This window comes from Amblyomma mixtum, chromosome 3 (assembly GCF_055824585.1).
Source record: "Amblyomma mixtum isolate Tamu chromosome 3, ASM5582458v1, whole genome shotgun sequence".
NCBI classification, from domain to species: domain Eukaryota; kingdom Metazoa; phylum Arthropoda; class Arachnida; order Ixodida; family Ixodidae; genus Amblyomma; species Amblyomma mixtum.
Window position 1 is genome coordinate 143,624,407 of NC_143014.1, and position 16,604 is coordinate 143,641,010.

Sequence of the window (16,604 nt, forward strand, 5' to 3'; positions counted from 1 at the left end):
GAACTCCACGTGATGAAGGTGTTGCGGTGGTCGACCTTGATATAATGAAACCACCTTGCTGACTATCCATTAACTAGTGCCACGTTACTTGAAATTTGGCCGAATCACGCGCAAGTTTTATGATAAGACATGAACCGCCATGAGAGGAACGTCTATGATCGCAGCGAGTGAACGCAGGTGACAACATGCCTTGCTCCATTGTGATGGGTGCCTCTCTGTGGCAAACGCAGCAGTCTCCGCAGCTTTCACTTTTGTAGCATCACGCCACACCAAGTGGCAGTATGACAGTTCTTGTCCAAAAGCAACACAAAATAACAGGATGTACCAAAGAACGCACGGATTGAGCAGTGCACGCCCACCGTTGCTGTTTGGTTGCTTGCACGATTCAGGGGGCGGCAGCAGATGCCTGGTGAGTGGGGACGGCAGTAAGTACCACAAACATGAGGTGAAGACGTTCGCACTTGAGCATTCGGCGTGAGAAGTGAGCGAAATTCACAGCCACCGAGGCATTCGGGTTCAGAGGGCAACTACAGACGGGCAGACTGTGAGGCTTTCCTTTTTTTTTTAGACGAGCATGCATAAAGAGGCGGGTGCTTCCAACTCTCCCACTTCCCGTGTTCTCGCCATCCCAAACGTAGTGGCATCGTGTGATTTTTGACGTAGACGGTGGCAGCTGCTACCGCACTTGCGTTGCCAACACGATCGCGAAATGCCTCTCCATGTTTACAACTTTGAGCAAGGGGGGTTTGCATGAATGATTGCTAGGCCATTTCATATTACATATATTTTTCGTTTTTACTTTCGCTCTGCACACAGTCCTTTTAAGTGTTCATGCGAAAACGGGATGTAATGAAAACCTGCATATAACGAAAAATTGAACTTTTCTCGATTTCGTTACAGCTAGGTTTAACTGTAGAAAGAAATCAGTATGGGCCGTTGAGAAAGAGAAAGGACTGAAAGAGTTGTGTGAAGCATTGAAAGCAAAGAAGGGCAAACGGGTGCAGGATTGGACTGCTCAAAACACCCAGTGGCGGCAGCGCATCAGTGACAGCGGCTGCTGATGTGTGGGAAGCTGCATGCATTATAGTATTGGAGGCTTATCTTCACTGGATTAAGGCACATGCATCTGAAATGTTGCCTCTTAAATGATGTCAGGGTATCCTCCGCTTCTCTATTTCAGTATGCCGTCTGCATTTAAGGGGCCCTTGACTATGGTTGGCCTGAATAGTTTGAGATTGTATTAAAGTTGTAATAATATTTCTTTTCAAATTCTTTCAAGTTCTCAATCCTCCCTAGCATTATATTTGTGCAGATAAGGCAAAATATTAATTTTTTACATCATACTGCTGTTCCTACTGATGGTCGTTACAGCAGCAGAAAAAAAATGCAGCTGCTAAAACACGATTCTGTAAGAAATGCTTATATTCGTGGTTTTTGCAGAATTGCAAGAAACTACGGGCCTCATACATTGGTATTCACCCATCTGTCTCCTCCCCTGTTCCCCCCCCCCTTTTTTTTTTGCAGAAGTGCTTGCAACGCAATCCAAACAAGCGACCAACCATACAGGAATTGCTCAACCATCCATACCTTACAGAAGGTGGGCATTCAGATATTTCATGAGAGGTTGTGTACTTAGTGCTGAAAACTTCGTCTCACATTGTGTTCAGAAGTTGTGGTTGATCCCATGTTAATGTAAATGACAATGCACGGTCTTTGCCAGAAGTAACCAGGCCAACAAGGCTTACTTCTCAGCTGTGCAGCGGAACCCTTATGGCACCCAAAAAGAAGAAATAGTCTCTGAAGGTCCCAGGGGACAAGGGTTCTTCTTACCTTGCACAGATCTAGAGCTTAAGGGGTGCTATAGGTGCTCCAATGAATGGCTAAGAAAATGCAGGCTGCTTTACAGGTGAGGCTGAGCTGTTTGCTTTTGCTATGAGGAGGGCATCACGTAAACAGTGGGGCACTTTTGATTTCAGATGTGAGCTGGTAACCCAAGCTTATCTCCTTGCTTATCTTGCTTGTCTCTGCTTAGTTGCCTGAGCAAAGGCAGCGCAGACTGATATGCGATCCATAGAGAACGCTTTTTACTTGTCCTCTTGATGCAGTCATTTATTCTGGTTTTACTGTAAATTTACGAGCAGTCATTTATTTGTATTAAAAATTCGTGTGAGAGCCGCACTTTTTCTTTTGATTCGAGAGTCAGTTTTGTAGATACGGCCCATGCATGAATGAAAAAAAAAGTATTACTGTATTTTTTTCTCAATTATCTGGTTCAAAACTGGGGCTGTGGCCTATACAGGGGTTTGGCCCTTACTTGAGATTATATGATATTTAACTGGCAAAGTGTCAGAATTTAAGAGGCACCTTCTAGAAAGTTAGTTGGCCAGTGTAAATAGCTTGGGAAATGCTGCGGGAAATGCAGATACAGTCTACACTCATGCAATGGCCACGTCCCTTAATCTGACGGACAGTGATTTGGAAAAAAAAAAAAAAAGAATTCGCAAAGAGCAATTGCATTTAACAATTTCTCTCGCATGGTGCTTAGAAGCTTGCCGCCATTTCACATAAAAGGTCTAATTTTGTTACAAGTTTACTATTACCACAATCATCTTACATTAAAACGATATGAAACGATATGATCGATTTCCTCGATGCCTTTGGCAAGCCATTCGAAAAGCTTCCTCACACCGACTGCTGTGGGTCACATGCATGGAGCGCTGTTCTGAACCGCCAACAAAACTCATTACGGTCATTTGAACGTGAAATCACATCGTCATGCTTTCATGTTTCTGCCTTAATTCTGATTTGGAGTAATTGGGGTGAACACCTATTGTATTCTATCATCCATTCGTATCATCCAGACCTTAGCCGCCACGGTGGCTTAATGGTTATGGCACTTGGCTGCTGGCTCAAAAGATGCAGGTTCGATCCCGACCATGGCAGTAGCATTTTGATGGAGGTGAAATGCAAGAGACCCGTATGTTGTGCAATGCTAGTGCATGTTAAAGAACCCCAGGTGGGCGAAATTATCCAGAGCCCTCCACTACAGCGTCACTCAGTGAGTCGCTTTCGGACGTTAAACCACATAAAAACTAAACCATCCAGACCATAGATGCATTATCTCTGTGAATAGTTTGCCGGGCTCATGCTAGTTTGTTGTTAAATACGGCTCATTGCACAAATGAGAGATGCATAATTTGGTTCCGCTGTAGTTACAAAAATTGAGCAAGAAAGTGTCACTTTCATGTGAGGGCTTCACTCTGTCAAAATCTAAAAAAAAAAAAACTGTGGCCCTTGCACTAGTGTATATGGTATGTTGAGCATGTGGTGCACAGAGGTACGAGATGCACAGCGGCCACATATTGAAGAATGAACTCGGCCATGGAAGAAGGTGGCATTGCAAGTCCCAGGGCATAGCGTGTTGGCTGCCATGCCAGCGAGGTGCTTGGCGCTTTCTGTTGGGCTCTTGCTCAAGGTTCTTCAGCTTTTATGCCTGTGCAGAAGTGGTGGCACTACAGGGGTCCCCGGCCACTGTGATTGAGGAGTTTGCACGAAAAGTAGGTGGACAGAAGAAAGAGAAAAAAAATGGCATGTACAGGTACTCACATGCCAGCCAAATGCAGGCCAGAGAGTCGGTCAGGGCCTTTGGGCAGGCAAAACAAGTTGCTGTTTTGTAGCGGGCGAGGGTAGCCACGAAGTTTAGGTGCAGACGGAGTGACCAAAGAGAGAATTGCACCCAGGAAAAGTCAGTGGGCTAGTCCACTACCTGATGACATGGAGGCAGATTGGGCTGGCGATGTGTTCGACACAGTCACATAGCCGGGGCAGATTGAAAGCCTGAGTCGGGAAGTGTGACACCTGCACTGAAGTGAGGAGTAGACTGTGCTGAGGGTGAAGGCTACGCCTGCAACAGTGGGAGCTGAACAGATGTACGCTCTGGTTTCAGCACTGGCGATGCAGAAATGAGATCGCACGTCGACGGGCTTGCGGCTTGTATCACAAGTTTGAGGCACTGAGCTGTTGCAGGCACCAGATAGGGAGCCAGCACGAACAACTTATGAGTGCCGGCCGCAGATAGGGCGGACGCTGAGGTAATTGCAGCATTGTCTGAGTGCATAGCAGGAGTCGGAGACGGGAATGTCAGAAGATCTCGGTTCCTGGCTCCTCCATTGTGATTGCTCAGGTATGGCTATCGGTGCCAGATGTCTAACGAGCGGTGTGACACGATTCAGGCAGACATGGCTGCGCAACAGTGCAGCGTTGTGTCGTGAGCACATGGCTGTCGACAGGTAGCACACTGGGGCTCACCAACAACGAGCACGGAATGTTCGATGAGCGTGATGCAGGTAGTGGCGGTGTCCCGCTTATTGGAGAACCTACCGAGGATAAGGGGTGTTCGTTGAGGGATAGCTCCTCTGAAGTCTGCATTGCAGCAAGCTCCCGTGACCAAGGCTGAGCAGGAGTGTGGGATGGCACTATTGCAGGCGCGAGAACCAGTAAGCAGGGTTGGGCAGGAGGCGCCGTGGGATTGGAGCTCGGAGGTGGATGGGCGTCTGGAGGTAAAGAAGGATGTACAGTTTAGGTGGCCTGACGGTGAAGCGGTACACTGAAAGCTTGAAAAAAGGTGTCCTTCAGGTCGTCGTAAAGGTGCTTACTGGGCGGTGGAAGAGGCGCTGGTGGGTAGCTCCCTCTTGACAAGGGGGAACTGTCAAACCTTAGTTGTAACGTTGTTGACGTACAGCTAGGCTTCAACTTGAACGAATCGCGTAAATGGGCTGTGCGGTCGGAAAGGTCACAGTTACAGACTCGATGGATCCTGGGGCGCGATAGGTTTCAACTTCTCATTTATCCGGCAGTAGGGCCATGGCTTGCTGGCGCTTGCGGGATACCAGCGGGTGGCATGTTGCTTCAAGTACTTCAGTAGCGTGGGTGCTATGTATTCTCGCTTTTAGGTACTAGACAAGCTTGTCTATTGCCATTTCTTATATATTGAATGATTGATATGTTGAACTATTTCGCAATTCCTTTTGAGTTCGATATATCCGGGTTCAACTGTACATGGAAAGTCCCGTTGAAAATAATGTTATGTGGGAAAGTGAAGAGCCAATTGTGGCTGGCAAAGATCTCACTTGGACATGTACAATTACCGCAATCCTTGAAGGGCATTGCGAGTCTTTTGGTTTCACACTATTTTCTGGCTTAGCCAAGCTCTTTTCTCTGTAAAAATTACGTTTGTGATCTTGGGACAGTAATATCTCAGTCCACCTGGACTTTGTATTCCCCGTTAAGTGTCTCATGATTTCTGAAAAGGTAAAGTTGGCCTTCCTCACTAGCAGTTGAAGTGAGGCAGCCATAGGCAGACCAGACTGACTCATGCCAAATATGTCGGCCTTTGAGGATTATGCAGTATGTTTGCCTGTAGAGTAAAGGCTTGTTTCTTTGAACTTCAAGGGTGTGCTGAAGGACTTCGAATTAAACCTTCAAACCAATATATGTGATAAGGATATTGCATTTGGTTGCGAGATGATAGGCAGTGATTGAGTGCACTTTAATTTGGTAATGCCTTTATTTACTAAGTAAATCTATGACTGCAGCGATGTGTCAGAAGGAATTTTTGACCTCATCATGAACAGACACACTACAGTATGTGCATCATTTGTGATGGTGAAAGCTGCATCTTTCCTTTCCTCCCTCTGTGTCATTCTCCTTTTTGATGGCTGGCTCCTTACCGGCTCAGTTTTGCTATGTCAGTCCATTTCATAGAGCCTCCATGAAGGGGTTAGGTTGGAGGTGTTGAAAGCTGTACTATATATGGCTGCGTGTCACCCTCTATGCATTTGTGTATGTAGGACTGGAGCGTAGCTCTGCTGCTGTCACTTCATCATGTCACAGGAGGGTAAAGCCTTGGAGTTTTGTTACTTTCTTCCCTTTTTCTTTTTTCCTATTTGCCATGCTGCCATGCTCTCTGGCTGTGTAGTGAATGCTGCTTTTTTTTAACTTGTGTCAGCATGTCTGTTCAGGGTTTTCCCAGACTGTTTAGCATGCTAGTGTGCTCGTGTATCTTGATGACAAAGGAACCATTGTAGAGTGGTGGTGCTTGGTGGTCTTTGCAGACGGAGCCAGACCAAGAAACCCGTTGCTCGAGTCTGTGCTTTCTGACATTGAAAATTTGTCTCCTGCAAGTGTGGCCAAGTTGTCTAAGGTAATGTGTGTGCGCTTCCCTTCATGAAAATGTATTCCCCCCTCTAATTAATGATGTTTTTGGTGTAAAAAGGCAGTGTGGAACTTTGGGGGAGAATTTCTGCCAGGTTTTGCAATTTGCCAGTGGTGCTTAAACTTAAAGGTGCCATTCAGCTCTGTTCCCTAAGCACACTAATGTGTTCAATGTGCCATGACTCGGAGGGAGGTGGGTGTCGAATAGCTTTGGGTAATGATGGGCCATATTCGCCCCTGTGATGCACAGAAAGGCCTGCATAGCAACTGCTTTCGTTGCAACTATTCCAAATTGTACTTGGAATAGTCGCACTAGTACTATGTCTTGAACTATGGCTTTGACAGTGCAGAAATGTATCAATGAAGTGATTGCTGCAAGCAGCATTTTTAAAGTAAGCATATTCAACCTGTTTAAACTAAAAAGCTTTTCTGTGAATTTGTCTGTCCACAGAGTCATACCTTTGTAGTGGAGATATAAGTGATCATGGTTTAGTGACACGATAGCAACTGATAACCCTAATGCACTAAGCTGTACCTTTGTGGGTTTTAGCACATGATTTTTGATCAGAGCATGAAATGTCAGCTGCATATACGGCCCGTTTCTGCGTTCATCCTCTTAGCACCGTTTATAGGTGTACTGTTTTTGTTTAGCTGACAGTCTCTGAAGTGAACAGCTCAGCAGTTTGAAGCAGCGCTAAGGACAAAGCACAAGGAATAGAAAATGAAGTTTTCATTGCATAATTTACGTGTGTCCTATGACTGCTGCTGTCTTGCATGCTGCTCCTTGTGTAGAATTTTTTGTACTGGCCCTGTTTTTGGCCAGGGTACACAGGGAGGTAATATTTGCACCCCTGCTATCTAATAATTCTCTCTTCCTTTTGCAGGTGGTCAAGTACCTTCGTGGGCAAAAGAAGTAGAGGGATGAAGGTCTGTCAACAGGATGCAGAAAGCATGGAACACTGGCTGAAGGGGTCATAAAACATGAAGCATTGGCTGCTATTTCACTCACTAGAGGCTGTATTGTGCTTTTTTAGCATACATGCTGTCATGTAATGTTAATGTTTATGTTAATGCTTGCACAGGTAGATTCCATGCATGGGTTATGCTGGCACAAGTTTTACCATGCATACCTTCTTGCTTCTGAAACATATTCATTATGTTGCAAGGCAAAAGTCAGCCAATCAATTAATTAATTGGTTAATTAACTTATTAATTAATTAGTGAAATGGCATAGCCAGAATACTGTGGAATATGTGGCAGTGTTCCGGCTCTTTCCCCATGTGCTCAAGTTAACTTAAGAGGCATGTTCTGCATATGCAGATCAGTATTGTTGATGCAGTCACACTAACACAGCTAACCTTCTGTTTTCTGCCAGAGAATGAGAAGAGTTGCTACTCCAAAATTCACTGTGTTAGTATTTTCTGCACACTGTGTTTTGGCAGAACCTGTACAGCCATTCAAATGACAATATTTTTGTATTTTGTGAGTAGCAGGTCTCAACATTACTGTGTGTTTGTATTGGCTGCACATTGCAGCACCTGTACAGTCATTCAGATGACAATAGTTTTTGCATTGTATGTACCAGGTTTCAACATTGTGTAATTGCAGCACCTGTACAGTCATGCAAATAAGTTTTTGCGTTGTAAGTGCCAAGTTTCAACATTGTATATTTCTGACATTGGAGTGCATTTTTACATCCTGAACAATACTTAATGGTGGCATGATTTCAGTATTTGATATCCAATGGCCTATGGATCATGCAGGTGTCTCGCAAAAGAAATGCCTAACTTGGTATTGAAGTACTCATGACTATGCAGATTAAATAGCAAAGCCGTTAGGGCAATTTTTTATTAACATATGGCCATCTGATGCATGACATTGGCCATCTGCTGAAATGGGGAATTTTTCCTTCTTGAGTACTAATTGAGGTGTTTCCTTTGTGTGCGCACCCTGTAGTGAGGATGCATTCTTCTAAGGAATGTTGGGCTAATTTTGGCTCACATTAATCATCTGGTTTCATGGGCAAACTTAATTACACGGGCATTCATAGCTCCTCATTGTTCAGTGGCATGCAAACTTTATACTATGACAGCAGATTTCAGGATGTTTGGCAAATTTTTAGGCTTTAAAATTGAACTTAAACTGAAATAAACATTCAGATGCATACTACCGTCTTGTGGGTCATTGTGTGGCTGGAGACCTTCACAGTATACCGAGACCCCCCTTAAGACAAACTTGAAAGGACCATGGAAATATGTCACAGAAGTTTTCTGAAAACGGATATGTGAGCATGCTAAATGTGTAAAAATGTATGTTTCGAGGAAAAAAAAGTTCTGGCAGAAGCACTAAGACTGCTTACATGTGGGAATGTGAAGGTATTACTGTCCCTGTGTGCATCTATGACCACCCACACACTCATGCACCTATGACACCTTCCTGGGTTTCTGGGTGCACATGCGCACACACACACACACGAATATGACTCCACCCGGACCAATGGTTGCATCCCAGTTTTTGGTATGAAAGTCTGGGAAGGCATACAATTGAATTGTCCCAGGTCTGCAGTGAAGCTATGCCCACATTTAGGGCCGAACAGAATTCCTCTGACAAAAAGTAGATTGTTAACTTTTTTGTTACCTAAGCAAAAAGCTAATGTCAAGAAAAAAATTAAAAGCTTTAAAATTTTGATACCTGGCTTGTTTAATAAAATCAAACATTAAAAAGTTGATTTCGTTTCCTGTTGTGATAGGCTAGCGGAGTAATACAAGACTCTCGCACAGTGGACCAGTGTTATGAATTGCTGTTTTTTGTGAACTGCTCACTGCCCTGGGGTCAGGCCAATGGTGATGAGAGGGAAGGAGAGGAGGAAAAGTGAGTAGACGAAGTTTTAGAACATGCTAACTCTGTGGCATTGAGCTAGCAGAGTCCAAGGGTGCCTACATGTTGCGCTGTTGATGCCCCTTAACCCCATACTAGTAGAGTCTGCATTCATGGCACCATCTCTGCACAGCAGAGCAAAGTTTGCAAAGTGGCACTCTCCTCGGATCCGTGCATCTCCGGTGCACAGTGGCATGCAAAATGCCGTGGCAAAAAAGAGAAAACCTCGCTTCCGTGCCGTGATATCTGGGGCACAACGAAGATCCTGCTAACTGCCATCTCAATGTCATTTTATGCTGGCGTCTGCCAATTTTTTAAATCAAAAGTATTGATGTTTATATAACTATAAGCACTGCAGTGTCAAAATTTGCTTTTTAAACAAGCTGCGGTAAGCCTTTAAGCATGAGCGCTGCGGTTACAATGGCAACTTTCCATAAAAAAGTGAAGTGTGTGCTTGATGCCATACACAATTCGCAATTGCAACTGGATGTTTTGTTGCTTGGTTTCTTGCCTATACGTTACAAATATGCGGTAACTGGCAGCTGCATTCCGCTGTCTGCAACACTGCAGCTCGTGTTCTCCTATTTTCGTTATTTCAAGCAGTGTGACGGGAAATAGTCTGCCTCTAGCAACACTTAAAGAAATTCTTAGACATAATCACATAATCACTTAAACTTGCGTCAAAAAAAGTACATGGTGTACAGGGTATGGTATGATGTATATGGTGTGTGTTGTGAGGCCCGCTGCAGTAACCGTTCGGACGAAAAGTTGCGCAGTTCTCTTCAGGTTTGGCGTGATTTTTTCCCTTCGGTTCAACGCGGTTCACGGACCATGTTCGCCCGAGTTTTGCCGAGAACAGGAGCAAAAAAAATTGGAAGTGGTTTAGCTCTGGTGAAACCTGGAGGATTGCGAAAGCAACGAGGGGCGAGAGAGAGAGGCGATAGAGAGCGCGCGGCAGCGGCGGTGGCCCCGGCACGCTCATGTGCAACTGGCGAGCGCGGCGGTGGTGGTGGTGGTGAAAAACTTTTATTCAAAGAGAGCTTGAGGGTTAAAAAACCCTGCTGCATGGTCGGTATCCTTAGTCCGGGACAGCGCACGACGAGGCCCCGTCTCGCGCCCGCTTGACCAGAGCCCTTTGGGACTCCAGCGTGGAGCAGTTGAGGAGGGCAGTCTCCCATGCCTCTCGGGTGGGGGAAGGGGAAGGTGAGGATTCTGAGTACATGCCCACACCATGTGAAAGATATCGCAGATCTCTCCACAGTACGGGCAGCGCCCATCTGTGTTCGGATCGAAGTGTTTTGCTATGGCAGGACAGAGAAGGGTTCCTGTCTGAGGCGCCGCAGAGTTCGCTCCTCCGCCTTACTCAGCCCCTTGGCAGGTGCCGGGTAGAGACGGTGGCTGTCGCAATAATGAATTCGGATTTCGCGGAACCGCAGAAGCGGTTTATGAGCTTCTGAGCCAGGAGAGCTAGGATGAGGAGTCCGGTGTGTGAGCGCTCGGGCGGCCGCATCAGCGGCCTCATTGCCTCGTAGACCCTGGTGGCCAGGAGCCCAGATCACTTTTGTGCGAGTTGGATTGGCGAGAGCGCGTCTTGGAATTTGCGAGGCAAGAGGTGATATTTCGCCTGCAAGATAATGTTCACAGGCCCGGCGAGAGTATGTGATAACCGTTTTCGTATTTGGATCTGCGGCAGCGAGAGCTATTGCGACTTCCTCCGCTCGTGTTGAATTGGGGCCCGAAAAGATAGCCCATCGACATTCATTCCCCGGGGGACTACGGCAGCCGTGAAGAATCCCGCGGGCGACGGCCCTGTGATGTCCACGTAGTAGACGCCCTCTTTATATCCATATTGCCTCTCAAGCGTGCGAACCCGCGCTTGTCGTCTGCCTTCATGTGAAGCCATGTCCATGTTACGCGGGAGCGGAGCGACCCAGAGCATGTGGCGCCACAGCACCGGGATGTTCTCCGTTCCCTCTGGTATGCATGTGTGTTGGATGTGTAAGCGGTTTAGCAGGCGGCGCCCAGGAACCGTCTGCAATAGCCGCGTATATTGGTTCATGAGGTGGGCCTCCCGCAACTCCTGATAGGAGTTTACCACTCCCAACGCCTTCAGTTTGGCGTTGGAGGTAGCCACCGGGAGGTCCAGTGCTCGCTTTGTTGCCTTCCTGATGATGGCGTCAATGCGCTCGTCTTGTTGTTTGGTGGTGCGTAGGTACGGCACGGCGTAGAGGATCCGGCATGGTCACGAAGGCATAGGCGAGCCGTAGCGCGTCCCTGCCCCGCAGACCACCACGCTTGTTGGAAACACGGTGGATCATGCGCCCTACCTGTTCACCTATGCTCTTGAGTTTCGCTACAGTAGAGTCCGGCCTAAGTTTGTTATTGATGAACAGACCCAGGATCCGGAGCTCTGCCACTTCTCTGATGGGACCGCCCGACAGAGATATGTGTAGAGACGTGTTGTCCTTGTGGTTTGTCCTGACGTGTAGAAGCTCTGATTTGGCGGGAGCACATTGGAGACCACAGTCGGCAGCATATGCTTCGACTATGGAGGCGGCCTGCTGAAGGCGGTCCTCCATCTCCCCAAGGCTCCCCTCGGTGGTCCAGATTGTAATGTCGTCTGCGTAGAGTGCGTGTTTTATGCCCTCCACCTGAGCCAGTCGGCCGGGCAGGTGCATCATGGCGATGTTGAAAAGGAGCGGTGATAACACCGCCCCCTGTGGTGTACCTCGTGTACCCATAGAGTACGGGCCGTATTCCTCGTCCTCGATCCGGAGGAGTGCCTGACGCGCAGAGAGGAAGTCTCTGACATAGGCGAAGACCTTCGCCCCGCAGTTAGTGGTGTTCAAGTTAGAGAGTATGGTGCCATGTTTAACATTGTCAAACGGCCCCTTAAGATCGAGGGCGAGAATGGCCTTGTCGTTTTGTTGCATGGTTGTGGGTTGTATTATGTCCCTGTGTAGTTGGAGTAGGACATCCTGTGCAGACATGTGCGGGCGGAACCCGAACATAGTGTCTGCAAAGAGGCCCTTACCCTCCATGTATGGAGAGAGGCGATCCCGAACCATCGTCTCCATGAGCTTTCCCACACACGAGGTTAATGAGATTGGTCTCAAGTTGTCCGTAGTCACGGCTTTACCTGCTTTGGGGATGAACGTTACAAGCGATGTTTTCCATTCGAGTGGGAGTGGACACCCATCCCAGATATGATTTATGTATTGTAGCAAATGGAGGTATGCAGAGTCGGAGAGGTTCGCCAACAGTTTCACTGTTATGCGATCCCGACCCGGTGCCCCACCTCGGCGCATTTTAGCCAGGGCCGCCTTAAGGTCATGCAACTCAAAAGGGGCGTCTAAATCCTGATTTGGCTTGCCGGAGTACGTGTACTCGGGCCCAACCGGGTCATTTGTGCGGCAGAGATACCTGTCGCACAAAGTGTCCGCAAGTTGCGCCGTCGTACCTTGGTACCCGTGCAGAGCCCGCCGGAGCTGTTTTTGCGTCTCCCCTTTCGTTTGAGAAGGGTCGATGAGGCTGCGTAAGAGACGCCAAGTCCCCTTCGAGCTCATCTGACGCGCTGCCGAGTTGCAGCGTTCTATCCAATTGGTGTCTGTGAGCTGGGCGGCATATGCCGCAGCCTGCTCTGTAAGTTGTGCAATGCGAGCTCTAAGCTTGCGATGCGTCTTGTGTTTCTTCCATCGTTTTGTTAAGCTCCGGCGCGCCTCCCACAGATGCAGGAGGTGATTGTCCACTGCGGGGATCTCGTCGGTGGTGTGAAGTGTTTGCGTGTGTTGTTTCTGTATGTTGGTGACCTGTGTTGCCCACTCCGCATAGCCGTCGGAGAATAGTACGGGAGGGACGTCCTGAGTTCGAAATTGCTGCCAATTGTTATTTTCGCCTGTCCCCATTTTTTACGGGCTGCCTTCGCCAAAAGCGTGATGCGGAGAAGGCAGTGGTCGCTGCCCAGGGTATCCCCCAGGTTCTCCCATGTGGCGTTTGTAGTACAAGCAACCACAGATATCCATCGGCCGGCCGTTGGCCGTCCGTTTCGGATGTTCCGGACGGCCGGCGGACGTCCGCGAACAGCCGGTGGACGTCCGTCGGCCGTCGTGTAGGCGTCCAAAGGGACATGTTTGTCTGGCCAACGGACATCGATTTCGGACGTCCGTTCCCGGATCTTTCTCGGATGTTTGCATATATGGCACATGCATACTTTCATCGTGTCCGCGGAGCAATAAAATGAAAAAGCAACTGAAAGTACAGCGAGAATATTTTATTGTGATTGTACATCAGCACAGGCCTGAGTTACTGTGAAGTGTGTAACTCCTCAATAAGACGTAAAACTCCGAGCGCACATCCATCTTCCTACTTCCATGATGAAGCGGAAGCGAACAGCTTTCTGCAAAAAATGAAAAGAAAAAGGTTAGGAATCAAGCCCACGCCAAATCTCAGTAGACCATGATAAATTCAAAAATGCTTGGCAACTTTGTTATTGGTATTCACGTTAATGAAGCCCAAAATAACACAGAGGTGAGAGACGCACCGACATAGTCATCATCCTTGACACCAGAAGGTATTCTATGCTTGCAAGGGGCCAAGAGCTAGGAAATTGAGCATTTTTCATGATGGCACGCGCCCTACAACCCACCTGTTACATGCAGTCTCTAATTTCAGAGAAGTTCTGCCCTCCTTTCCCTAGACTCAAGCAAGTGTCAGGACTGCTAACAAAAAGATTATGCCTGTGCCAAATTGCAAGAGAACATGATAACTTCAAGAATGTTCGGCAACTTCGTCAATGCTATTCAAGTTAATGAAGACAACAACGGCACAAAGAGGCAAGAGACGTAGCACAAGTCTCAACCCATCTGTAGCCGACACCACAGTATAGCCATAACATAACTCCAACTCTCCCGCGAGAGAATGTTACAGATCTTGCTCCATTGTCATAAAAATAATTCCCAAGCAGTGTACTGCACTTACCTCCGTAGGCCATGCCGTAGGCAATCACACTAGGCCTTCTTTCATCCGAAGTCGGTGTAGTACGATATTCCAGCGTTCCAGGAGGGCTTCAGGCACTTGCCGCATCCTTCGAATTGTTCAAGTTACACACCACTTTCGTCCGCAGACTAAAAAAAGCCACACATTCTAGTAACAGAGCTCAAAAGGGGCACCACGCTTCGCACCAAGCTAGCAACGCCGCCATTATGCCGCTGCACTCTGTGGCTGAAGGATTGGATTGGGCTGACTACAAACTGCATTTAGGATGATGATGATAGCGGAGTTCGGCGGGAGTTTTGAATATACAAGTGGTTTCAATCGCGTTTTACAAAGGCGGACACGCTACTGATTTTTAGATGTTTTCTAGACGTAAATTAGGAATTGATTTACTGTAAGTTTGTGTAGCCCTCGCTCCTACCCTTAAATAAATTTAGTTCAGCAGTGGCCCTTGCACTGCAAGTATATGACTAGGGAATTGCGCGAATTTACAAAAGTCCTCAAGTCAAACCCTGTAGCTCATGGAAATAATTTCTCCAAAGCAGATATGCAGATATTAACGCAATTTCTCGCACACTAGCCAATAAAACTGACAAAATTTCCTTCGCGAATAAAATTTTCTAGGTTAAAAAAGCGAACTCTACAGTATACATACTCGAACGGCGCGACTTTTCTGTGTGAAAAATTAGAAAAAAACTCTATACTCATATCCGGAGAATATACTCCACCGTACATCCCTCGTACGTACACAATTGTCTCTAATGCGGATATACAAAAGCGGATAGTGTCCGTACGTCCGGCGGATGTATGAATACGGATATCCGAAATCGGACTGTGTTCGTATGTCCGATGGACGTCCGATCTCGGCAAAGGACGTTCGGATCTAGCTCGTACGTCCGACGGATATCTGTGGTTGCTTGGGGTGTTCCTAACCAGAGATAAGTCAGGACACGTGTCACGGGTGACCGAGTTGCCCACACGTGTGCGGCAAGACGGATCCGTGAGCAACGTAAGACGAAGGGTGGAGATGAGCTCCGCCAGCTTGCGCCCCTGGCTTTCTCGAAGTGATAGCCCATGGAGGAAGGAAAAAGAGAGGAGAGGCCATCACGTGACATTTTGTGAAGCTGAAAATCAGCTCGGCGCCATCTTGTCCGGGCTGACGTCATCGCGTAAGTCCCGCCCTCGATTACTGCGCGCGCGTTTCAAAGCCAACGAAGGAGCGTGCTACCGCATGGGCACAGATCCCCGCGCTGGTGGCGCTTGGCTGCTTGCCGGCCGGTTTAGGGCGCCCTATGCTGGTGTTCGTCAGCGGAAAAGTTAATAAAGCGGAAATACCCCTGTGAGACAGGCGGCTACTTTCAGTTACTGCTTCGTACTGCGTCGTCTCCGCGCCGTCTCCAACTGCTCGGCCCTGGTCACAATTAGTAGCAGCCGAGAAAAATACTTATCTCAGCTCTTGCAAGCGCGGGAAGTGACCTTCGCTTTCAATTACTGCGGTGGCCCCCCCTCTGGCAACGCCCGTCCCTGGGACTCTGAAGTTGAAGGCTGCATTCGATGAAACTAGTATACTTGCTTGTTTAGCTCAGCGCTCGAAATTAGCCGCGAGCCTGTTACTTTCTTGGCCATTTTTCATTGCCGCTGACAGCTGTCAGTGAAGTTTTGTGTATATCTGTCTCATATAGCTAGTGTTGCTTCTGGCGTTTCATTCTTCGTGCTCATAGTACATGTGCTCTGACAGGTGACCTTTTCACATGTGTATGTGTGTGCATATATATATGAGTTACGACTTTTTTTTCTGATTAACCTGCCCCAGTTGTACATCGGCATCATCGGTGAGCCCCAGTTGTAGTCGCCAGGGGCGTAGCCAGGGAGGTGTTTCGGTGTAAGAACATACCCCCAAAATTTTCTGAGCTCTACATCCCCCCCCCCCACACACACACGCACACACATTGCATTGATATAGTAAATGTGGAAACGAAAATAAGAGTGCCCATTTATTCTTCACCCTCGCACGGCGTATGGCACTCCTTTTAATTCTAGGCACAGTTCACCCCATTATTAACAGACCTTTTTACGTCAGTTTACTTTTTGATCCTTTGCATTCTCCTCAAATGAATGTATCGCGAAAATAAAAAGTGCTTTTTTTTAAAGGACCTGCAGCCGAGCGCAGGTTTGCATGTATGGGGTTGAAGTTTTGACAAATGTCATTTGTTTGCAGTTGATGACTTTGCTATAGAGCAGAAGCTTTTGTGTTGTTGTATATGATGTGAATTGTAAATAGCCACGTTTTTTCGTGCGAGTTGTTTTTTGTGAGAAAATAAATGTTTTTTACAAATGAAGTTCTCGGCATCCTGTGTGCATTCGTATCTTTATGTAGATATTGCAGCGAACAAAACTAACCCTTCGCCTTTATTAAAGAAAAAAAAATCTCTAAGGTATTGTTTAAGCGCAGGGTCTCTTTTCATTTTTACCGGCGGCGTATAACAGGGGCGTGCATGCATGCAAAGCGAGCGCAACGGCTT

The 16,604-nt window shown here is 47.3% G+C and overlaps 1 protein-coding gene and 1 long non-coding RNA gene across 2 annotated transcripts in view; one reads left to right on the forward strand and one right to left on the reverse strand.

Moving 5' to 3' along the window:
• Mps1 (dual specificity protein kinase monopolar spindle 1) overlaps positions 1-8,379 on the forward strand; it is a 57,328-nt gene extending 48,949 nt beyond the window's left edge. Inside the window, exons 17-19 of the mRNA XM_089581387.1 lie at positions 1,525-1,597; positions 6,114-6,202; positions 7,098-8,379. Coding sequence (XP_089437513.1) covers positions 1,525-1,597; positions 6,114-6,202; positions 7,098-7,130 — 195 coding nt within the window. The 3' untranslated portion in view covers positions 7,131-8,379. The remainder of the gene's footprint in view (positions 1-1,524; positions 1,598-6,113; positions 6,203-7,097) is intronic.
• Positions 8,380-13,345: 4,966 nt separating this feature from the next.
• On the reverse strand, positions 13,346-14,297 carry LOC149352217 (uncharacterized). The gene is made up of 2 exons (XR_016289524.1): positions 14,068-14,297; positions 13,346-13,486 (listed from the first exon to the last, which is right to left on the reverse strand). It is a non-coding gene; the product is annotated as an uncharacterized LOC149352217 (long non-coding RNA).
• Between the last annotated feature and the right edge of the window lie 2,307 nt (positions 14,298-16,604).